Raw genomic sequence first — 24,000 nt, forward strand, 5'->3', positions numbered from 1 at the left:
ACACACTATTGGGTTTGTACTAGAGGTCGACCGATTAATCGGGCCGATTTCAAGTTTTCGTAACAATCGGTAATCTGCATTTTTGGACACCGATTGTGGCCGATTAAATTGCACTCCACGAGGAGACATTACATTACATTTAAGTCATTTAGCAGACGCTCTTATCCAGAGCGACTTACAAATTGGACTGCGTGTCAGGCTGACTACCTGTTACGCGAGTGCAACAAGAAGCCAAGGTAAGGTGCTAGCTAGCATTAGACTTACCTTATAAAAAACAATCTTAACATAATCTTAACCTCTTGAACCTCTGGGGGCAGTATTTCATTTTTGGATGAAAAACGTTCCTGTTTTAAACAAGATATTTTGTCACGAAAAGATGCTTGACTATGCATATAATTGACAGCTTTGGAAAGAAAACACTGACGTTTCCAAAATTGCAAAGATATTGTCTGTGAGTGCCACAGAACTAATGCTACAGGCGAAACCAAGATGAAATTTCATACAGGAAGTGAGCCAGATTTTTGAGGCGCTGTGTTCCAATGTCTCCTTATATGGCTGTGAATGCGCAAGGAGAGAGCCTACACTTTCTGTCGTTTCCCCAAGGTGTTTGCAGCATTGTGACGTATTTGTAGGCATATCATTGGAAAATTGACCATAAGAGACTACATTTACCAGGTGTCCGCTCTGTGTCCTCCGTCGAAACTATTACGTAATCTCCAGGTGCGTGCATGTTTCCATTTTGAACAGAGGAGAAACCAAACTGCCACGAGTGACTTATCATCGAATAGATATGTGAAAAACACCTTGAGGATTGATTCTAAACAACGTTTGTCATGTTTCTGTCGATATTATGGAGTTAATTTGGAAAAAAGTTTGCGTTGAAATGACAGAATTTTCGGGGGTTTTTCTCAGCCAAACGTGATGAACAAAACGGAGCGATTTCTCCTACACAAATAATATTTTTGGAAAAACTGAACATTTGCTATCTGAGAGTCTCCTCATTGAAAACATCTGAAATTCTTCAAAGGTAAATTAATTTATTTGAATGCTTTTCTTGTTTTTGTGAAAATGTTGCCTGCTGAATGCTAGGCTTAATGCTATGCAAGCTATCAATACTCTTACACAAATGCTTGTGTAGCTATGGTTGAAAAGCATTTTTTGAAAATCTGAGATGACAGTGTTGTTAACAAAAGGCTAAGCTTGTGAGCCAATATATTTATTTCATTTCATTTGCGATTTTCATGAATAGTTAACGTTGCGTTATGGTAATGAGCTTGAGGCTGTAATTACGCTCCCGGATACGGGTTTTTTTCTTAGCCAAACGTGATGAACAAAACGGAGCGATTTCTCCTACAGAAATAATATTTTTGGAAAAACTGAACATTTGCTATCTAACTGAGAGTCTCCTCATTGAAAACATCTGAAGTTCTTCAAAGGTAAATTATTTTATTTGAATGCTTTTCTTGTTTTTGTGAAAATGTTGCCTGCTGAATGCTAGGCTTAATGCTATGCTAGCTATCAATACTCTTACACAAATGCTTGTTTTGCTATGGTTGAAAAGCATTTTTTGAAAATCTGAGATGACAGTGTTGTTAACAAAAGGCTAAGCTTGTGAGACAATATATTTATTTCATTTCATTTGCGATTTTCATGAATAGTTAACGTTGCGTTATGGTAATGAGCTTGAGGCTATAATTACGCTCCCGGATACGGGTTTGCTCGTCGCAACAGGTTAACATAATCACTAGTTATCTACACATGGTTGATGATATTACTAGTTTATCTCGCTAGTCCTGCGTTGCATATAATCGATGCGGTGCCTGTTAATTTCTCATTGAATCACAGCCTACTTCAATTTCGCCAAACGGGTGATGATTTAACAAGCACATTCGCAAAAAAAGCACTGTCGTTGCCCCAATGTGTACCTAACCATAAACACCAATGCCTTTCTTTAAAATCCATAGACAGGTATATATTTTTAAACCTGCATATTTAGTTAATATTACCTGTTTGCCAGAATTGTTCATAATCATGACATACCATTGAAGGTTGTGCAATGTAACAGCAAAATCTAGACTTAAGGATGCCACCCGTTAGATAAACTACATAACGGTTCTGTATTTCAATTAAAGAATAAATGTTTTGTTTTTTCGAAATTATAGTTTCCGGATTTGACCATATTTATGACCTAAGGCTCATATTTCTGTGTGTTATTATGTTATAATTAAGTCTATGATTTGATCTTTGATAGAGCAGTCTGACTGAGCGGTGGTAGGCAGCAGCAGGCTCGTAAGCATTCATTCAAACAGCACTTTCCTGCATTTGCCAGCAGCTCTTCGCTGTGCTTCAAGCATTGAGCTGTTTATGACTTCAAGCCTATCAACTCCCGAGATGAGGCTGGTGTAACCGAAGTGAAATGGCTAGCTAGCGGGGTGCGAGCTAATAGCGTTTCAATCAGTGACGTCATTCGCTCTGAGACCTTGAAGTAGTTGCTCCCCTTGCTCTTCAAGGGCTGCGGCTTTTGTAGAGCGATGGGTAACGATGCTTCAAGGGTGGCTGTTGTCGATGCGTCCCTGGTTTGAGCCCAGGTAGGGGCGACGAGAGAGATGGAAGCTATACTGTTACACTGGCAATACTATATATATACACTGCTCAAAAAAATAAAGGGAACACTTAAACAACACAATGTAACTCCAAGTCAATCACACTTCTGTGAAATCAAACTGTCCACTTAGGAAGCAACACTGATGGACAATACATTTCACATGCTGTTGTGCAAATGGTATAGACAACAGGTGGAAATTATAGGCAATTAGCAAGACACTCCCAATAAAGCAGTGGTTTTGCAGGTGGTGACCACAGACCACTTCTCAGTTCCTATGCTTCCTGGCTGATGTTTTGGTCACTTTTGAATGCTGGCGGTGCTTTCACTCTAGTGGTAGCATGAGACAGAGTCTACAACCCACACAAGTGGCTCAGGTAGTGCAGCTCATCCAGGATGGCACATCAATGCGAGCTGTGGCAAGAAGGTTTGCTGTGTCTGTCAGCGTAGTGCCCAGAACATGGAGGCGCTACCAGGAGACAGGCCAGTAAATCAGGAGACGTGGAGGAGGCCAGCAGCAGGACCGCTACCTCCGCCTTTGTGCAAGGAGGAGCAGGAGAAGCACTGCCATAGCCCTGCAAAATGACCTCCAGCAGGCCACAAATGTGCATGTGTCTGCTCAAACGGTCAGAAACAGACTCCATGAGGGTGGTATGAGGGCCCGACGTCCACAGGAGGGGGTTAAGCTTGCAGCCCAACACCGTGCAGGACGTTTGGCATTTGTCAGAGAACACCAAGATTGGCAAATTTGCCACTGGTGCCCTGTGCTCTTCACAGATGAAAGCAGGTTCACACTGAGCACGTGACAGACGTGACAGAGTCTGAAGATGCTGTGTAGAACGTTCTGCTGCCTGCAACATCCTCCAGCATGGCCGGTTTGGCGGTGGGTCAGTCATGGTGTGGGGTGGCATTTCTTTGGGGGGCCGCACAGCCCTCCATGTGCTCGCCAGAGGTAGCCTGACTGCCATTAGGTACCGGGATGAGATCCTCAGATCCCTTGTGAGACCATATGCTGGTGCAGTTGGCCCTGGGTTCCTCCTAATGCAAGACCATGCTAGACCTCATGTGGCTGGAGTGTGTCAGCAGTTCCTGCAAGAGGAAGGCATTGATGCTATGGACTGGCCCGCCCGTTCCCTAGACCTGAATCCAATTGAGCACATCTGGGACATCATGTCTCGCTCCATCCACCAACTCCACGTTGCACCACAGACTGTCCAGGAGTCATCAGGAGCATGCCCAGGCATTGTAGGGAGGTCATACAGGCACGTGGAGGCCACACACACTACTGAGCCTCATTTTGACTTGTTTTAAGGACATTACATCAAAGTTGGATCAGCCTGTAGTGTGGTTTTCCACTTTAATTTTGAGTGTGACTCCAAATCCAGACCTCCATGGGTTGATAAATTTGATTTCCATTGATAATTTGTGTGTGATTCTGTTGTCAGCACATTCAACTATGTAAAGAAAAAAGTATTTAATAAGAATATTTCATTCATTCAGATCTAGGATGTGTTATTTTAGTGTTCCCTTAATTTTTTTGAGCAGTGTATATATAAGAACATCCAATATTCAAAGGTCTCCAACACTTTGTTTTTGCATTATTTAAACCAAATTGAACATTTCATTATTTATTTGAGGCTAATTTGAGGATTTTATTGATGTATTATATTAAGTTAAAATAAAAGAGTTCATTCAGTATTTTTGTAATTGTCATTATTATAAATAAATACAATTTTAAAATCGGCCGATTAATCGGTATCGTTTTTTTTTGGCCCTCTAACAATCGGTACCGGCGTTGAAAAATCATAATCGGTCGCCTCTAGTGTGAACGCTGTGTGATGAGTTGCGTGTGTGATGAGTTGCGTGTGCGATAGTGTGTTTTAGTTGGCTGTGTGAGCTCAATAAGAGGGGGTCGTACCACCACAGTCTCCTCCCAGCGGATTCTCTCTCCAGCCAGTCCAGACACCAGTTTCCCGGCCCGGTCCAGTTTGACCTCCATGTCCTCTGACTTCCTCCTCAACTCCTCCTTCTGAGCCAGCTTCTCATCATACTGCCTCTTCAACAGGTCCAGCTTCTCCCCTACCTACACACACACACACAAAATACAGCACACAGATTCACACGCAACTAGATTCATTTTTATTATTCCCACTTCCAAAAAGCACCCGAGTACCAATGAGAAACACAAACACTCACAAAGACTCATTGACACTCCAGAAATGTATCAGTTATAGTGAGTATTTCCCAGGCAGGCAGGTCTCTTCTGCCTCCTCACCACCCCTGTACAGTAGCTCTCAGAGTTGGTGTGCGTGTGTGTACCTCAATGAGTTTCGCCTGGGCCTCTGCCAGGGAAGCCTGTTTCTCTGCCAGCTGGGACATGGCCCCGTTCAGCCTGGCTCTCTTAGGCTCCACCACCCTGAAGATACGACCATACACCTGAGTGAGTGAGAGAGAGAGAGAGAGAGAGAGAGAGAGAGAGAGAGAGAGAGTGAGAGAGTGAGAGACCCTGTTCACAAAAATGGTTTGCTCCTACAGTCAGTGTGTCACGTGGCTTTGGCTTGGTATATAAAGCAGGCAGACAGGCATCGAGGCATTCAGTTACTGTTCCATTGAACGTTGGAATGGGCAAAATAAGGGACCTAAGCGGCTTTGAGCGTGGTATGACTGTTGGTGCCAGGCGCGCCAGATCTCAGAAACGGACGGCCTCCTGGGCTTTTCACACACGACAGTGTCTAGGGTTTATCAAGAATGGTGTGACAAACAAAAAACATCCAGTTAGTGGCAGTCCTGTGGGCGAAAAACAGCTCGTAGATGAGAGGTGGAAGGAGAATGGCAAGAGTCATGCAAGCTAACAGGCGGGCCACAAACAGACAAATAACGGCGCAGTACAACAGTGGTGTGCAGAACGGCGTCTCGGAACGCACAACTCGTCGCTCCTTGTCACAGATGGGATATTACAGCAGACGACCACACCGGGTTCCACTCCTATCAGCTAAAAGTGGACAACTGAGGAGCGGAAAACATTGCCTGATCTGACAAATCCTGGTTCTTGTTGCGTCATGCTGACGGCAGTGTCAGGATTTGGCGTAAGCAGCATGAGTCAATGACCCCATTCTACCTGGTGTCAACCGTACAGGCTGGTGAAGATGGTGTAACTGTGTGGGGAATGTTTTCCTGGCACATGTTAGGTCCCTTGATACTAATTGAGCAAAGTTTCCATTCCTCAGATAATTCAGGCTGTTCTGGAGGAAAAGAGGGGTCCGACCGAATAAACTGGCCACTGTGTGTATATGTATGTATACTGCTTACCTCCATGGCTCTGACCCACATACAGAGAGACTTGGCGGCCAGGGAGACCCGTCCTATGATCTCTGGATGAAAGTCTGGCTGGGTGCAGTACTGGCCGATCTTCTTCAGTACGCGGTCTGAGATGTTGTCCTTGTCAAAGTGGACCAGCTGCTTGATGAAGTTGCCCTCGCCTGCATGCCAGACACCAAGGGCAACCAGTAAACAACTCTCTCGCTCTCTCTCTTTCTCTCTCTCTCTCCCTCTCTCTCTCGCACTCTCTCTGTCTCTCTCTTTCTTTCTCTCTCTCTCTCTTTCCCTCTCTCTCTCTTTCCCTCTCTCTCTCTTTCCCTCTCTCTCTCTTTCCCTCTCTCTCTTTTTTTCTCTCTCTCTCTTTCCCTCTCTCTGTCTCCCTCTCCCTCTCCCTCTCTCTCTCTCTCTCTCTCTCTCTCTCTCTCTCTCTCTCTCTCCTTCAATTCAAAGGGCTTTATTGGCATGGGAAACATATATCTCTCTCTCTGCCCCCCCCCCCCTCTCTCACCTTTCTGTATTTTCAATGCGAGGATTAAAAAGTTTCTTAATACAATATAGTATATCTGAGGTTTTGGTCTAGCTCTTCCTCTTTGTGCCCACTAGTCCTGGTCCTGCACATTTTTATTTTTGCGCACATGTTTCTAATCATCGAAGCCTGATGATGAGGCGATCATTTGAATCAGGTATGTAGTGCCAAGGAAAAAACTCAAATGTACACCCCTTTGAGTCCCCAGGACCAGGTGTGTGTACCACTGGTATACACTGTAAAGGGGTTGCCGTGAATTTGATAGTCATTTACACACAGCTCAGTGGCAAGTAACATTCTGTCTTTTATATTGCAGTACACACACTGTAATATGAATACAGTGTCAAAGCAAGTACTGTGTAATGACACACAGTACAGTACCATAAAATGTACTGTGTTATACTGTTATAGTGCTACCGTAATAGGAATCAATTCATTAATACATGGATGAATGACATAAATCATTACAAGGGATTGATTGGTCCAAGCAGTTTGGCTGCTTGGTAGTGTTTACACATTACAGCTTTTTAATGAATATTTAGCATTTTAGGCCTATACCACTTGCACTTATAGAGGCCTTAACAAAGGCTTCCAAACTGGCAGCAAAAACAGGGAAAAACAGACCAAAAGGACATGGCAAAATGCTTAACCATTTAATGTTTAAGACTTGCTGTCACTCCAATCTGTCCCCTATAGATTTTAAATTGATGGGGCACTATAACCACAGAGGAGTAAAATTGGTACAGCATGCTCACTCACGAGTGCTACAAATATAGCCTCTTACAAGACACTCCTCAAAATATGTTAATGAGACAGAAACAACAACGATGCATCCACTAGTGGTCAAACGGTTTTTGGTGCTCCAAAGATACGGTACAGTACTGTATTCTGTGGGGCTGGAATTACAATTACCATACGAAATACAGCAATTCTTTCCCCGGCCTAAACATGTTCCCACAATGCACTAAAGTTTCAGAGTATTTTACTGTTGATACTAACCAAAATTAACGTATAAATTACAGTTTTCCATTAAAATGTACTTTTTCTTACATTTCGCTCCAAATCTACTCCTCTCTACAAATCCTCCCCCACTCCCACCCAGCTGTCTCTTGGCCCCTGCCCAGGTAGAATCGAAGAGGTAGGGAGACAGAAAGAGAGATAGATGGAAAGAGAGATAGATGGAAAGAGAGATAGATGGAGCAGTAGATAGCTCTCACCCAGCTGTCTCTTGGCCTCTGCCCAGGTGGGCTCATTGCCTCTGAGGATCATAACAGCCTGCATGACGGTCTCCACCAGGGTCGGGGGACGGCCGTACGACTTGATCTCTGTCATGTCCTTCTTATTCAGGGACTCCAACGCCTGGGGAAGTGAGGAGAGGGAGGAGGAGAGGAGGGGAAACAAGGTGAGTGGAGGGGAGAAGAGAAGAGAGAGAGGAGGGGAGCGGAGAGGAGAGGGGGGAGAGAAGGGAAAGGAGAGGGAGGGAGGTAGGAGAGAGTCAGTTAATATGGTAACACAATCACAGAAGGTGACCATATATATTACTGTACCAACTCTGCTGATTGCCCTGTAAAAAAAAAAACACTAAATATATGTGTGAGTGAAAAACAAGATTATACATACAACGTGTTAATGCATTTTCAAAACGCAGCGTTTTAAACCATTTCACTTGCGTTTTACACTGAAAGTCAACAGCGTTGTTTTGCTTCAATAGAGTGATCAGGGGACTTTACAGTTTCCCTTCCCAGAAAAGACATTAGCGCAACACATCAGAGGACAACATAAGTGCAACTCTATTTGGCTACCAGCCACAAGTAAATGAGCTTACAATGAAAAAGAGAGGCCTTTTAGAAACAAAACTATGCATCACCACCAGAGAAAGAATGTGAGCAGCCAGCTCAATGTTTTACTTGAAGTTAATCTAGCACGGGCCACACCGAGAAGCACACAATTAGTCTGATGCCGAGCAGAAATTACAATAAAAAACATATTAGATCTGCGTTTCCAAAACGCAGCAAGATATTTGTTATGTGTTATCAAGAATTCTTGATGAGGGCCCAGAATTCTGCATTAAGGCGACCCCTGCTGCTATTGAGACCCAGCCACACACAGAGGCAGTATCACACATACAAACAGATACAAACAGCTTACCTTCATGGCCTCCTCCAGAGCAGGCACGGCTTCATCCAGGTCTCTCTGGGCATTCTCAGCCATGGCCCTACACTTGATCTCTTCTGCTCCGATCTTCTCACTGTGGGCACTCACAGTCTACACACACGCGCGCGACCGCACACATGCACACACACCACCAGATGTACAGTTGAAGTCGAAAGTTTACATGCACCTTATTCAAATACATTTAAACTTAAACTTTTCACAATTCCTGACATTTAATCCTGGTAAAAATTCCCTGTCCTAGGTCAGTTAGGATCACCACTTTACTTTTAGAATGTGAAATGACAGAATAATAGAAGAGAGAATGATTTATTTCAGCTTTTATTTCTTTCATCACATTCCCAGTGGGTAAGAAGTTTACATACACTCAATTAGTATTTCATAGCATTGTCTTTAAATTGTTTAACTTGGGTCAAACGTGTCGGGTAGCCTTCCACAAGCTTCCCACAATAAGTTGGGTTTATTTTGGCCCATTCCTCCTGACAGAGCTGGTGTAACTGTGTTAGGTTTATTTGCACACGCTTTTTCAGTTCTGCCCACAAATGTTCTATAGGATTGAGGTCAGGGCTTTGTGATGGCCACTCCAATACCTTGACTTTGTTGTCCTTAAGCCATTTTGCTTGGAAGTATGCTTGAGGTCATTGTTCATTTGGAAGATCCATTTGCTTCTATATATCCACATAATTTCCCCTCCTCATGCTGCCATCTATTTTGTGAAGTGCACCAGTCCCTCCTGCAGCAAAGCACCCCCACAACATGATGCTGCCACCCCCGTGCTACACGGTTGGGATGGTGTTCTTCGGCTTGCAAGCCTCCCCCTTTTTCCTACAAACATAACGATGGTCATTATGGTCAAACAGTTCTATTTTTGTTTCATCAGACCAGAGGAAATTTCTCAAAAAAGTACGATCTTTGTCCATGTGCAGTTGCAAACCGTAGACTGGCTTTTTTATGGCGGTTGTGGATCAGTGACTTCTTCCTTGCTGAGCGGCCTTTCGGGTTATATCGATATAGGACTCGTTTTACTGTGGATATAGACACTTTTGTACCCGTTTCCTCCAGCATCTTCACAAGGTCCTTTGCTGTTGTTCTGGGATTGATTTGCACTTTTCGCACCAGTGTACATTCATCTCTAGGAGACAGAACACGTCTACTTCCTGAGCGGTACGACGGCTGTGTGGTCCTATGGTGTTTATACTTGCATGCTACTGTTTGTACAGATGAAAGTGGTACCTTCGGGCTTTTGGAAATTGCTTCCAAGGATGAACCAGACTTGTGGAGGTCTACAATTTATTTTCTGAGGTCTTGGCTGATTTCTTTTGATTTTCCCATGATGTCAAGCAAAGAGGTACTGAGTTTGAAGGTAGGTCTTGAAATACACCCACAGGTACACCTTAAATTGATTCAAATGATGTCAATTAGCCTATCAGAAGCTTTTAAAGCCATGACATCATTTTCTGGAATTTTCCAAGCTGTTTAAGGGCACAGTCAACTTAGTTTATGTAAACTTCTGACCCACTGGAATTGTGATACAGTGAAACAATCTGTCTGTAAACAGTTGTTGGAAAAATGACTTGTGTCATGCACAAAGTAGATGTCCTAACCGACTTGCCAAAACTAAAGATGGTTAACAAGAAATGTATGGAGTGGTTGAAAAACTGATTTTAATGACACCAACCTAAGTGTATGTAAACTTCCGACTTCAACTGTACGTACCTTCTGCTGTTCATCGGCCTCTCTCTTCTGCTGGACGATGATGACCAGGTACTCCTCACACTGCTTCTGGAAGTCAGCCACCTTCTTCTTGGCCTCTTCCAGCTCCACAGACATGGCCTCCACCTTGCTGCGCGTGTCGTCTATCTTAAACAGGCCATTCCTCAGCTTGGACACCTGCTCCCCCAGCTCACTGCGCTTCTCAGCCAGTAGCCTGGAGATACACAGGGAGAGGGAGAGTTAGAATGAGTGAAGGAAAGATCAAGAAAGAAATAAAGAAAGGGAGAGAGTGAGGCAAGAATAAAAATAGTCAGGGAGTCAGAGAGTAAGACAGATACAGAGAGGCAGGCAGACAGATAGTAAGATACTTCCGGCGCAGACAGAGATGGCCGACTCGCCTCGCGTTCCTAGGAAACTATGCAGGTAACCTTAGGTTTCATTACATACATTTGGGAGGAACTACTGAATATAAGAGCAGAGTCAACTCAGTATCATAATAACCAGGAATACGACTTTCCCGAAGAGGATCCTGTGTTTTGCCCACCACCCAGGACAATGGATCGGATCCCAGCCTGCGACCCTAAACAACGTTGCCGTAAAAGGGGCAAACGAAGCGGTCTTCTGGTCAGGCTCCGGAGACGGGCACATCGCGCACCACTCCCTAGCATACTACTCGCCAATGTCCAGTCTCTTGACAACAAGGTTGATGAAATCGGAGCAAGGGTAGCCTTCCTGAAAGACATCAGAAACTGTAACGTTCTTTGCTTCACGGAAATATGGCTCACTCAAGAGACGCTAACTGAGTCGGTACAGCCAGCTGGTTTCTTCACGCATCACGCCGACAGAAACAACCATCTTTCTGGTAAGAAGAGGGGTGGGGGGTAGGCCTTATGATTAATGAGACGGGGTGTGATCATAACAACATACAGGAACTCAAGTCCTTCTGTTCAGCTGACTTAGAATTCCTCACAATCACATGTCGACCACATTATCTACCAAGAGAATTCCCTTTGATTATAATCACAGCCGTATATATTCCCCCCCAAGCAGACACATCGATGGCCCTGAACAAACTTTATTTGACTCTATGTAAACTGGAAACCACATATCTTGAGGCTGCATCCATTGTAGCTGGGGATTTTAACAAGGCTAATCTGAAAACAAGACTCCCTAAATTATATCAGCATGTCGATTGCACAACCAGAGCTGGTAAAACCCTGGATCATTGTTATTCTAAATTCCCCGACGCATATAAGGCCCTCCCCCGCCCTCCTTTCGGAAAAGCTGACCGCGACTCCATTTTGTTGCTTCCAGCCTACAGACAGAAACTAAAACAGGAAGCTCCCGTGCTCAGGTCTGTTCAACACTGGTCCGACCAATCTGATTCCACGCTTCAAGACTGAATCGATCACGTGGATTGGGATATGTTCCTTATTGCGTCCAACAACAACATTGACGAATACGCTGATTCGGTGAGCGAGTTCATTAGAAAGTGTATCGGCGATGTCGTACCCACAGCAACTATTAAAACATTCCCAAACTAGAAACTGTGGATTGATGGTAGCATTTGCGCCAAACTGAAAGCGCGAACCACTGCTTTTAACCAGGGCAAGGTGACCGGAAACATGACCGAATAAAAACAGTGTAACTATTCCCTCCGCAAGGCAATCAAACAAGCTAAGTGTCAGTATAGAGGCAAAGTAGAGTTGCAATTCAACGGCTCAGACACAAGAGGTATGTGGCAGGGTCTACAGTCAATCACGGATTACAAAAAGAAAACTAATCCTGTCGCGGAGCAGGATGTCTTGCTCCCAGACAGACTAAATAACTTCTTTGCTCGCTTTGAGGACAATACAGTGCCACGGACACGGCCCGCTACCAAAACCTGCGGACTCTCCTTCACTACAGCCGACGTGAGTAAAACATTTAAATGTGTTAACCCTCGCAAGGCTGCAGGCCCAGATGGCATCACGGACAAACTGAATTGGTCCACCCACACAGACAGCGTTGTGAAGAAGGCGCAGCAGCGCCTCTTCAATCTCAGGAGGCTGAAGAAATTTGGCTTGTCACCAAAAGCACTCACAAACCTTTACAGATGCAAAATCGAGAGCATCCTGTCGGGCTGTATTACCGCCTGGTACGGCAACTGCACCTCCCACAACCGTAAGGCTCTCCAGAGGGTAGTGAGGTCTGCACAACGCATCACCGGGGGCAAACTACCTGCCCTCCAGGACACCTGCACCACCCGATGTCACAGGAAGGCCATAAAGATCATCAAGGACAACAACCACCCGAGCCACTGCCTGTTCACCCAGCTATCATCCAGAAGGCGAGGTCAGTACAGGTGCATTAAAGCTGGGACCGAGAGACTGAAAAACAGCTTCTACCTCAAGGCCATCAGACTGTTAAACAGCCACCGCTAACATTGAGTGGCTACTGCCAACTTACTTACTCAACTCCAGCTACTTCAATATTGGAAATTGATGTAAAAAATGTATCACTAGCCAATTTAAACAATGCCACTTAATATAATGTTTACATACCCTACATTACTCATCTCATATGTATATACTGTACTCTATACCATCTACTGCATCTTGCCATCTTTATGTAATACATGTATCACTAGTCACTTTAAACTATGCCACTTTTATGTTTACATACCTTACATTACTCATCTCATATGTATATACTGTACTTGATACCATCTACTGCATCTTGCCTATGCCGTTCTGTACCATCACTCATTCATATATCTTTATGTACATATTCTTTATCCCTTTACACTTGTGTGTATAAGGTAGTAGTTATGGAATTGTTAGGTTAGATTACTCGTTGGTTATTACTGCATTGTCGGAACTAGAAGCACAAGCATTTCGCTAGACTCGCATTAACATCTGCTAATCATGTGTATGTGACAAATAAAATTTGATTTGATTTGATTTTGATTCGATTTGATACAGAGACAGACAGACAGACAGACAGACAGACAGACAGACAGACAGACAGACAGACAGACAGACAGACAGACAGACAGACAGACAGACAAATAAATCGTACTACACTGGCTCCGACGCTCCTCGGATGTGGCAGGGCTTGCCAACCATTACAGACTACAAAGGGAAGCACAGCCGAGAGCTGCCCAGTGACAAGAGCCTACCAGACGAGCTAAATAACTTCTATCCTCGCTCGAGGCAAGTAACACTGAAAAATGCATGAGAGCCTCAGCTGTTCCGGATGACTGTGTGATCACGCTCTCCGCAGCCGATGTGAGTGAGACCTTTAAACAGGTCAACGTGTACTCCGAGCACGCACTGACTAACTGGCAAGTGTCTTCACTGACATTTTCAACCTCTCCCTGTCTGAGTCTGTAATACCAACATGTTTCAAGCAGACCACCATAGTCCCTGTGCCCAAGAACACTAAGGTGACCTGCCTAAATGACTACCGACCCGTAGCACTCACTCACGTCTGTACTCATGAAGTGGCTCACATCAACACCATTATCCCAGAAACCTTAGACCCGCTTCAATTTGCATACTTCCCCTACAGATGATGCAATCTCTATTGCACTCCACACTGCCCTTTCACACCTGGACAAAAGGAAGACCTATGTGAGATTGGACCCTGGGGCTAAACAACTACCCCTGCAACTGGATCCTGGATTTCCTGATGGGCCGCCCCCAGGTGGTAAGGGTAGGTAACAACACATGATCCTCAACACAGGGGCCCCTCAGGGGTGCGTACTCAGTCCCCTCCTGTACTCCCTGTTCACTCATGACTGCATGGTCAGCCACGACTCCAACACCATCATTAAGTTTGCCGATGACACAACAGCCTGATCACAGACAACAATGAGACAGCCAATAGGGAGGACGTTGATTGTGAACTACAGGCAAAAGAGGACCGAGCACACCCCCATTCTCATCGGCAGGGCTGTAGTGGAGCAGGTTGAGAGCTTCAAGATCCTTGGGGTCCACATCACCAACAAACGAACATGGTCCAAGCACACCAAGACAGTCGTGAAGAGGGCACGACAAAACCTATTCCCCCTCAGATCCTAATTTTTTATTTTTTTTTATATAGCTACACCATCGAGAGCATCCTGACGGGTTGCATCACTGCCTGTATGCCAACTGCTCGGCCTCCGACTGCAAGGCACTACAGAGAGTAGTGCGTACGGCCCAGTACATCATCCAGGACCTCTATACCAGGCAGTGTCAGAGGAAGGCCCTAAAAATTGTCAAACTCCAGCCACTCTAGTCATAGACTGTTTTCTCTGCTACCGCACGGCAAGCGGTACCGGAGCGCCAAGTCTAGGTCCAAGAGGCTTCTAAACAGCTTCTACCCCCAAGTCATAAGACTCCTGAACATCTAATCTGCTGCTACTCTCTGTTATAATCTATGCATAGTCACTTTAATACATATTACCTCAATTACCTCAACAACGGTGCCCCCACACATTGACTCTGTACCGGTCCCCCCCTGTATATAGCCCTGTCCCCCCTGTATATAGCCCCACTATTGTTATTTTACTGCTGCTTTTTAAATATTTGTTATTCTTATCTCATACTTTTTTTAAAGGTATTTGTCTTAAAATTGAATTGTTGGCTAAGGGCTTGTAAATAAGCATTTCACTGTAAGGTGAAATGCGGAGCATGTCACAAATACAAGCATGTCACAAATACAATTTGATTTGATGAAGAGACAGAAAGACAGACAGACAGATAGATACAGAGCGACAGACAGATACAGAAAGACAGAATGTGAAAGATATACTGCATCAAAGAGCGGGAGACGGCAGACCTGGTAGACAGGGAGATGACTGACAGATTGAGAGAAGTCTAAGAAACACTTTGAGTTGGCAATGGGGATGGTAGTTAGTTACTTTTTGTATCCAGACACCAGCTCCAGGTAGTTGGTAGGAGTGACATAGTTGTGTCTCTTCAGCTCCAGCTTCATCCTCTGGGAGAACTGGGCCACAGACTGGTGCATGGTCACAAAGATACTGGCCACTTTGGTCTGGATCTAGAGGAACACATCCACCCAAAGATATAACGTTGTTACAACGTTATTACAACATTAGACAACATTACTGGGCCAAAGACTGGTGCATGGTCACAAAGATACTGGCCACTTTGGTCTGGATCTAGAGGAACACATCCACCCAAAGATATAACGTTATTACAACATTATTACAACATTATACAACATTACTGGGCCACAGACTGGTGCATGGTCACAAAGATACTGGACACCTTTGTCTAGATCTACAATAAATCCCCAACATGTCATTACAACGTTATTAAAAATGTATTACAAGAGAATATAACACTATTGAAACATACAACATTACAAGAGCCAAGAGTTTCTCCTGTGATTTCCTGGATTTTTGTTTTAGATTCCGTCTCTCACAGTTGAAGTGTACCTATGATAAACAATTACAGACCTCTACATGCTTAGTAAGTAGGAAAACCTGCAAAATCGGCAGTGTATCAAATACTTGTTCTCCCCACTGTATGTGTGTTATCTGTGTGTGTGTGTGCGCGTGCGTGCCAGCATGTGTGTGTGTGTGTGTGTCTCACCCCCTCCACGGTGCCCAGGGCCAGTCCGTCCAGGTATCTCTCAGCCACCTCCAACAGGGCATCTCTGGGCCACTCTGAGAACCAGTCGATGGTGGCACAGTTCACCAGGGCTGGGTACTGACGGATATAGTTCCTTGAGGAACACATACAAGTTAATCAGATCCAAAGAGTCCATTGATTTCAATAAACGTTTCAATCTGTTGTGGGGTGTGCTCTGAGTCTAGTTGTGTCGAAATGGGTGTGTTACCCAGGTGGGTGCTAAACACGGCTGTGGAGGTGAATGTCGTGAATGATGAAAATCACTTTGAGCTCTTGGAGAAATGCAACTTTAATCCACTCAACTTAACAGCTGCCAAGACCCAACCTCCATTGTCTGAGCCACTAGGTTTTGCTGGCTAATTGCTGTCATGCCATCACACAGCCAGTGTGACTGTGTTGACCTGGTAAGATCCCCTCTCACTCCCAGCCACAAATACTGGTCAGAGGTGGAGGAATGGAGGAATGGAGGGATGGAGGAATGGAGGGCTGCCCTGGAGCCAACAGCCAAAGCATGGTGATTAGCTCTGGGTAATGGGCCCTGCCAGCCCAATTAGTGGTATTATGTGTGAACACTGCCCTGTCTCGTTAATGAGAGAGAGACAGACTGGTGTGTGCGTATGTGTGTGTATGTGTGTGTGTGAGTGACCCAGCCATCATGTCTGCTATCCATCCTGTCATTTCTACTCACAGCAAGCCTCAGGTCTAAAACGCTTTGTCATCCTAAACACAATTCCTAATTTGCAAGACAAGGGATGGCGGGACGCACATTAGCCATTAACAAGCTGACAAGTGTTCATGTTTGGCTGTCTATGCTTTAATACTGAGAATCAGCTGTGCTGGAGTGTGGGGTTTACACACTCAGACAGAGAGAGTATGAGAAGGAAACAGATAATGAGAGAATGGTGGCAATGCTTTGGAAGAAACCTCTACTAGTCGCCCATTAGCACAGATGATGCCGCAGGAAAAGCTTTCATCTCTGTCTCCAAACCCTTATTGTTGAATGTGTTCAGTGCTTTGTACATGACTAATGACTTTGCTTGGTGCGATATAGCAGGCACTGTACATTCTTTAACTTCAAAAACTGTCCCGAGTGCAGGCTTACCTGAAGGGGTCTCCCACAGGGCTCATGCAGAGCACGATGTGCAGGTTGTTCCTCACTCTCTCTATCAGGTAGTTGAACATGGAGTCTGGAGTCTCAATGATGTTGTCTTTCCTGGCGCAGTCCGACAGAGCACTGGACACCTGGACGAGGAGGTCAGGGTCAAAGGTAAATACACAACGAGACAAAACAACATAAGAACAAACACAAACTAGCCTACCACACACATGTGTGGTGACATTTCTACAAGAGATGTACTAAAATAGAGAGATCTTATACAGTCGGTATCGTGGTGAAATGGAAGAGGAAACACTATGTAACGATTGCGACCTCGAAGAAATACAGACTGAAATTCATTTTATCCTCCACTGTCCTTTCTACCGCGAAATACGCTTTCTCTTATTCCAGAAAGCACACCAGATATACCCTGGCATTATGTGGCTGAGTGATGAAGAGACAGACCATCAGATATACCCTGGCATTATGTGGCTGAGTGATGAGACAGACCACCAGATATACCCTGGCATTATGTGGCTGAGTGATGAAGAGACAGACCATCAGATATACCCTGGCATTATGTGGCTGAGTGATGAAGAGACAGACCATCAGATATACCCTGGCATTATGTGGCTGAGTGATGAGACAGACCACCAGATATACCCTGGCATTATGTGGCTGAGCGATGAAGAGACAGACCACCAGATATACCCTGGCATTATGTGGCTGAGTGATGAAGAGACAGACCATCAGATATACCCTGGCATTATGTGGCTGAGTGATGAGACAGACCACCAGATATACCCTGGCATTATGTGGCTGAGCGATGAAGAGACAGACCACCAGATATACCCTGGCATTATGTGGCTGAGCGATGAAGAGACAGACCACCAGATACACCCTGGCATTATGTGGCTGAGTGATGAAGAGACAGACCACCAGATACACCCTGGCATTATGTGGCTGAGCGATGAAGAGACAGACCACCAGATATACCCTGGCATTATGTGGCTGAGTGATGAAGAGACAGACCACCAGATACACCCTGGCATTATGTGGCTGAGCGATGAAGAGACAGACCACCAGATATACCCTGGCATTATGTGGCTGAGTGATGAAGAGACAGACCACCAGACCTGGCATTATGTGGCAGATGAAGAGACAGACCACCACCCTGGCATTATGTGGCTGAGTGATGAAGAGACAGACCACCAGATATACCCTGGCATTATGTGGCTGAGCGATGAAGAGACAGACCACCAGATATACCCTGGCATTATGTGGCTGAGTGATGAAGAGACAGACCACCAGATATACCCTGGCATTTATGTGGCTGAGTGATGAAGAGACAGACCACCAGATATACCCTGGCATTATGTGGCTGAGTGATGAAGAGACAGACCACCAGATATACCCTGGCATTATGTGGCTGAGCGATGAAGAGACAGACCACCAGATATACCCTGGCATTATGTGGCTGAGTGATGAAGAGACAGACCACCAGATATACCCTGGCATTATGTGGCTGAGTGATGAAGAGACAGACCACCAGATATACCCTGGCATTATGTGGCTGAGTGATGAAGAGACAGACCACCAGATATACCCTGGCATTATGTGGCTGATGATGAAGAGACAGACCACCAGATATACCCTGGCATTATGTGGCTGAGTGATGAAGAGACAGACCACCAGATATACCCTGGCATTATGTGGCTGAGTGATGAAGAGACAGACCACCAGATACACCCTGGCATTATGTGGCTGAGTGATGAAGAGACAGACCACCAGATATACCCTGGCATTATGTGGCTGAGCGATGAAGAGACAGACCACCAGATATACCCTGGCATTATGTGGCTGAGCGATGAAGAGACAGACCACCAGATATACCCTGGCATTATGTGGCTGAGCGATGAGGAGAAACTGAAGTGGTATTTTGTCCATTGTGTATTTCCGTTTGCGGAATATTTAGATAAAGCCTGGAATAAAAGAAAAACCTACACCTATACCTATAATTAAATGATACAAATATTTAGCTTCTAAGTGGATAAATGGCTCGTGTGTATATAGATTGTGTATAGGCTTGTCTCTCATATGAATCTTCTATGTGGTAAATGGTATGTGTGTATATAGATTGTGTATAGGCTTGTCTCTCATATGAATCTTATCTTTGTGCCAGACTGGGTTCAAATGCCCTCTGTTTCATTTTTCGGTATTTATTTATCTGTAAGTTGTTATTTTATTTAACCTTTATTTAACTAGGCAAGTCAGTTAAGAACACATTCTCATATTCAGTATGTATGTTTGTATGTGTATATATGCAGTGTATATGCTTGTGTGTATGTATATATTTGTACTGCTCTAGGGATGTAATTATTGTTTGGATAACCTCATTTACAATAATGCATAGATTTTTATCTTACATTTTTTCACTCTTTATGCGATGCACACTGCAGCGAACACCGGAAGAATAATTAACACAGTGAATTATTGTAATGTTTGTTTATGTGTCAATTAACCCCAAAAGGGATGGGTTGCCAAACGGCGACTGGACACTACCAACAAAAAATCCTTTGTTCATTCATACAGTATATATTATATATACTGAACAAAAATGTCAATGCAACATGTAAAGTGTTGGTGCCATGCTTCATGAGCTGAAATAAAAGATCCCAGACATTTTCCAAATGCACAAAAAGCTTGCTTCTTTTTTTGTGCACAAATTGGTTTACATCATTTCTGCTTTGGCAAGATAATCCATTCACCAGACAGGTGTGGCATATCAAGAAGCCGATTAAACGGCATGATAATTACACAGGTGCACCTTGTGCTGGGGGACAATAAAAGGCCACTCTTAAATGTGCAGTTTTGTCACACAACACAATGCTACAGATGTCTCAAGTTTTTAGGGAGCGTGAAATCGGCATGCCTACTGCAGGAATGTCCACCATAGCTTTTGCCAGAGAATTGAATGTTAATTTCTCTACCATAAGCCCACTCCAATGTTGTTTTTGAGAATTTGGCAACGGGCCTCACAACTGTAGACCACTTTGCAACCACGCCAGCCCAGGACCTCCAGATCCAGCTTCTTCACCTGCAGGATTGTCTGAGACCAGCCACCCGGAAAGCTGATGAAACCGTGGGTTTGCATAACCAAATAATTTCTGCACCAACTGTCTCAGTGAAGCTCATCTGCGTGCTTGTCATCCTTACCAGGGTCTTAACCTGACTACAGTTCGGCACCATAACCGACTTCAGCGGCAAAATGTTCACCTTTGATGGACAGTGGCGCGCTTTAGAGTGTGCTCTTCACGGACGAATCCTGGTTTCAACTGTACTGGGCAGATGGCAGACAGCGTGTACGGCGTTGTGTGGTTGAGCAGTTTGCTGATGTCAACACTGTGAACAGAGTGCCCCATGGTGGCGGTGGGGTTATGGTATGGGCAGGCAAAAGCTACGGACAACGGACACAATTGCATTTTATCGACTGGGAATTTGAATGCACAGAGATACCATGACAAGATCCTGAGGCCCATTCTCATGCCGTTCATCCACCGCCATCACCTCATGTTTCATGATAATGCATGGCCTCTTGTCGCAAGGATCTGTACACAATTCCTGCTCAACCACAGCTGAAAATGTCATAGTTCTTCCATGGCCTGCATACTCACCAGACATGTCACCCATTGAGCATGTTTGGGGTGCCCTGAATCACCGTGTACAACAGTGTGTTTCAGTGTCAGGAACTGCAACGCTACTGGGTTTTTCCCGCTGAACAGTTTCCCACGTGCATCAAGAATGGTCCACCACCCAAAGCCAACTTGACACAAGTGTGGGAATCATCGGAGTCAACATGGGCCAACATCCCTGTGGAATGCTTTCGACACTTTGTAGACTCCATGCCCCAACAAACTGAGGCTGTTCTGAGGGCAAGAGTGGGAGGTGGGGGGGGAGGGGCAGCAACTCGATATTAGAAAGGTGTTCTTAATGTTTTGTACACTCAGTGCACTAGCACCTGTGTAAAGTCCCCCTTTCAAAATAACGGATGCAAACGTTGCATTGTATGAAACCCTGTTTAGTAATCGTACCTCTTCAAACTCGTCCTGTTTGTAGAGGTTGGGCACCTCTCCAGAGCTGAGGATGTTGTTGATGTCCTCCAGGAAAGACTGGTCTACTATCTGGGTGTCGTTGAACAGGAACACGGTGGGCTTGTTGTCCACACCCGTCAGACGATACAACTTCTTTATGTCTGGGAGGAGACATGCATGGGAGGAGAAGACTCAAGGATGTGTGTGTGTGTGTGTGCGTGCGTGCGTGCGTGTTGCCGGGTTGTGATCACGACAATAGTATTTGTGGTTAAGGTTCTAGGCGTAGAATCAGACTCAACAAAGTAGGACATTCCTGAACAATCAAAATAACTGCACCAGCTGAAAAGCAACTAAAATATTTACTAACAACAAACAAACGGAGGAAAATGTCATCTAATTAAAGTGTTTTGTTCAATTAGAGCAGAACGTAAGGCTATCAGTCTGACTCAATTCATATTAAACGCTCAGGGAGCGAGCGGTCCTGAGCAGTGTGCTGTAATTCAGTGCAATTATGTTCTAAACCAGAGGTATTCAACAGGGGGTCCCGCAGATGTACTGCAGGGGGTCTGTGAAAAAAATTAAATAATAAGAATGTTGCTAGCAACAACAGAAGAAATGACTTCTATTCATTTGAAATGTTGATTTGATATCCTTTCCATTATCATTCACCTGATGATAAGACAAGACATTAATTTCTTTGGGGGGATAACATGATGGGGGTCCCTGTGTTGCCGGGTTTTCCTGGGATGGGGTCCCTGGACAAGAAAAGGTTGAAGACCCCTGTTCTAAACAAATGCCTTGCTGTTGGCAGATCAACCAAATTTGACAAATTTCTCTTGCAGAACAGGTCCAAATACAGTGCCTAGCGAAAATATTCGGTCCCCTTGAACTTTGCGACCTCTTGCCACATTTCAGGCTTCAAACATAAAGATATAAAACTGTATTTTTTTGTGAAGAATCAACAACAAGTGGGACACAATCATGAAGTGGAACGACATTTGTTGGATATTTCAAACTTTTTTAACAAATCAAAAACTGAAAAATTGGGCGTGCAAAATTATTCAGCCCCTTTACTTTCAGTGCAGCAAACTCTCTCCAGAAGGTCAGTGAGGATCTCTGAATGATCCAATGTTGACCTGAATGACTAATGATGATAAATACAATCCACCTGTGTGTAATCAAGTCTCCGTATAAATGCACCTGCACTGTGATAGTCTCAGAGGTCCGTTAAAAGCGCAGAGAGCATCATGAAGAACAAGGAACACACCAGGCAGGTCCGAGATACTGTTGTGAAGAAGTTTAAAGCCGGATTTGGATACAAAAATATTTCCCAAGCTTTAAACATCCCAAGGAGCACTGTGCAAGTGATAATATTGAAATGGAAGGAGTATCAGACCACTGCAAATCTACCAAGACCTGGCCGTCCCTCTAAACTTTCAGCTCATACAAGGAGAAGACTGATCAGAGATGCAGCCAAGAGGCCCATGATCACTCTGGATGAACTGCAGAGATCTACAGCCGAGGTGGGAGACTCTGTCCATAGGACAACAATCAGTCGTATATTGCACAAATCTGGCCTTTATGGAAGAGTGGCAAGAAGAAAGCCATTTCTTAAAGATATCCATAAAAAGTGTTGTTTAAAGTTTGCCACAAGCCACCTGGGAGACACACCAAACATGTGGAGGAAGGTGCTCTGGTCAGATGAAACCAAAATTGAACTTTTTAGCAACAATGCAAAACGTTATGTTTGGCGTAAAAGCAACACAGCTCATCACTCTGAACACACCATCCCCACTGTCAAACATGGTGGTGGCAGCATCATGGTTTGGGCCTGCTTTTCTTCAGCAGGGACAGGGAAGATGGTTAAAATTGATGGGAAGATGGATGGAGCCAAATACAGGACCATTCTGGAAGAAAACCTGATGGAGTCTGCAAAAGACCTGAGACTGGGACGGAGATTTGTCTTCCAACAAGACAATGATCCAAAACATAAAGCAAAATCTACAATGGAATGGTTCAAAAATAAACATATCCAGGTGTTAGAATGGCCAAGTCAAAGTCCAGACCTGAATCCAATCGAGAATCTGTGGAAAGAACTGAAAACTGCTGTTCACAAATGCTCTCCATCCAACCTCACTGAGCTCGAGCTGTTTTGCAAGGAGGAATGGGAAATAATTTCAGTCTCTCGATGTGCAAAACTGATAGAGACATACCCCAAGCGACTTACAGCTGTAATCACAGCAAAAGGTGGTGCTACAAAGTATTAACTTAAGGGGGCTGAATAATTTTGCACGCCCAATTTTTCAGTTTTTGATTTGTTAAAAAAGTTTGAAATATCCAATAAATGTCGTTCCACTTCATGATTGTGTCCCACTTGTTGTTGATTCTACACAAAAAAAATACAGTTTTATATCTTTATGTTTGAAGCCTGAAATGTGGCAAAGGGTCGCAAAGTTCAAGGGGGCCGAATACTTTCGCAAGGCACTGTATATACCTCTGTCTCATACCTCTGTAGTGCAGTTAACTAGAAAGTCTCCCCCTCATTGGTTCCATTGTGCTAGGCAAGCTCAATCAAGCTCAGATGAAGTATTTGAAATTACTTCAAAAAGTATTAAAACCCATGTGCTGGTACTTAGTCATGTTTAATGGTCTCTTACCCTCTCTGAACTCCTGCTTGCGGTACTGCTTGGTGACCTCCACCTGGAAGACCAGGTACTCACAGATGGAGGCGGCCATCTTGGAAAGACTCTGTCTGCCTGAGCCCCCGATGCCCACCAGCAGCATGTTCCCTCTGGGCTGGCTGATCACACGCACCACACGGGTTACTGAGGGAACACACACACACACACACACACACA

At 44.6% G+C, this 24,000-nt stretch overlaps 1 protein-coding gene across 2 annotated transcripts in view; it reads right to left on the minus strand.

Moving 5' to 3' along the window:
• The window catches only part of dnah2 (dynein, axonemal, heavy chain 2), a 253,765-nt gene that overhangs the window by 39,258 nt on the left and 190,507 nt on the right, over positions 1–24,000 (minus strand). For both annotated transcript variants that reach the window (XM_046327988.1, XM_046327989.1), the window contains exons 56-66: positions 23,800–23,967; positions 21,143–21,303; positions 17,058–17,197; positions 15,917–16,049; positions 15,220–15,359; positions 10,335–10,545; positions 8,595–8,711; positions 7,664–7,805; positions 5,912–6,081; positions 4,922–5,038; positions 4,521–4,685 (exon numbers count right to left, since the gene is read on the minus strand). In XM_046327988.1, the coding sequence (XP_046183944.1) occupies positions 4,521–4,685; positions 4,922–5,038; positions 5,912–6,081; positions 7,664–7,805; positions 8,595–8,711; positions 10,335–10,545; positions 15,220–15,359; positions 15,917–16,049; positions 17,058–17,197; positions 21,143–21,303; positions 23,800–23,967 (1,664 nt within the window). The remainder of the gene's footprint in view (positions 1–4,520; positions 4,686–4,921; positions 5,039–5,911; positions 6,082–7,663; positions 7,806–8,594; positions 8,712–10,334; positions 10,546–15,219; positions 15,360–15,916; positions 16,050–17,057; positions 17,198–21,142; positions 21,304–23,799; positions 23,968–24,000) is intronic.

The sequence above is a fragment of the Oncorhynchus gorbuscha genome, linkage group LG25 (assembly GCF_021184085.1).
Source record: "Oncorhynchus gorbuscha isolate QuinsamMale2020 ecotype Even-year linkage group LG25, OgorEven_v1.0, whole genome shotgun sequence".
NCBI lineage: Eukaryota > Metazoa > Chordata > Actinopteri > Salmoniformes > Salmonidae > Oncorhynchus > Oncorhynchus gorbuscha.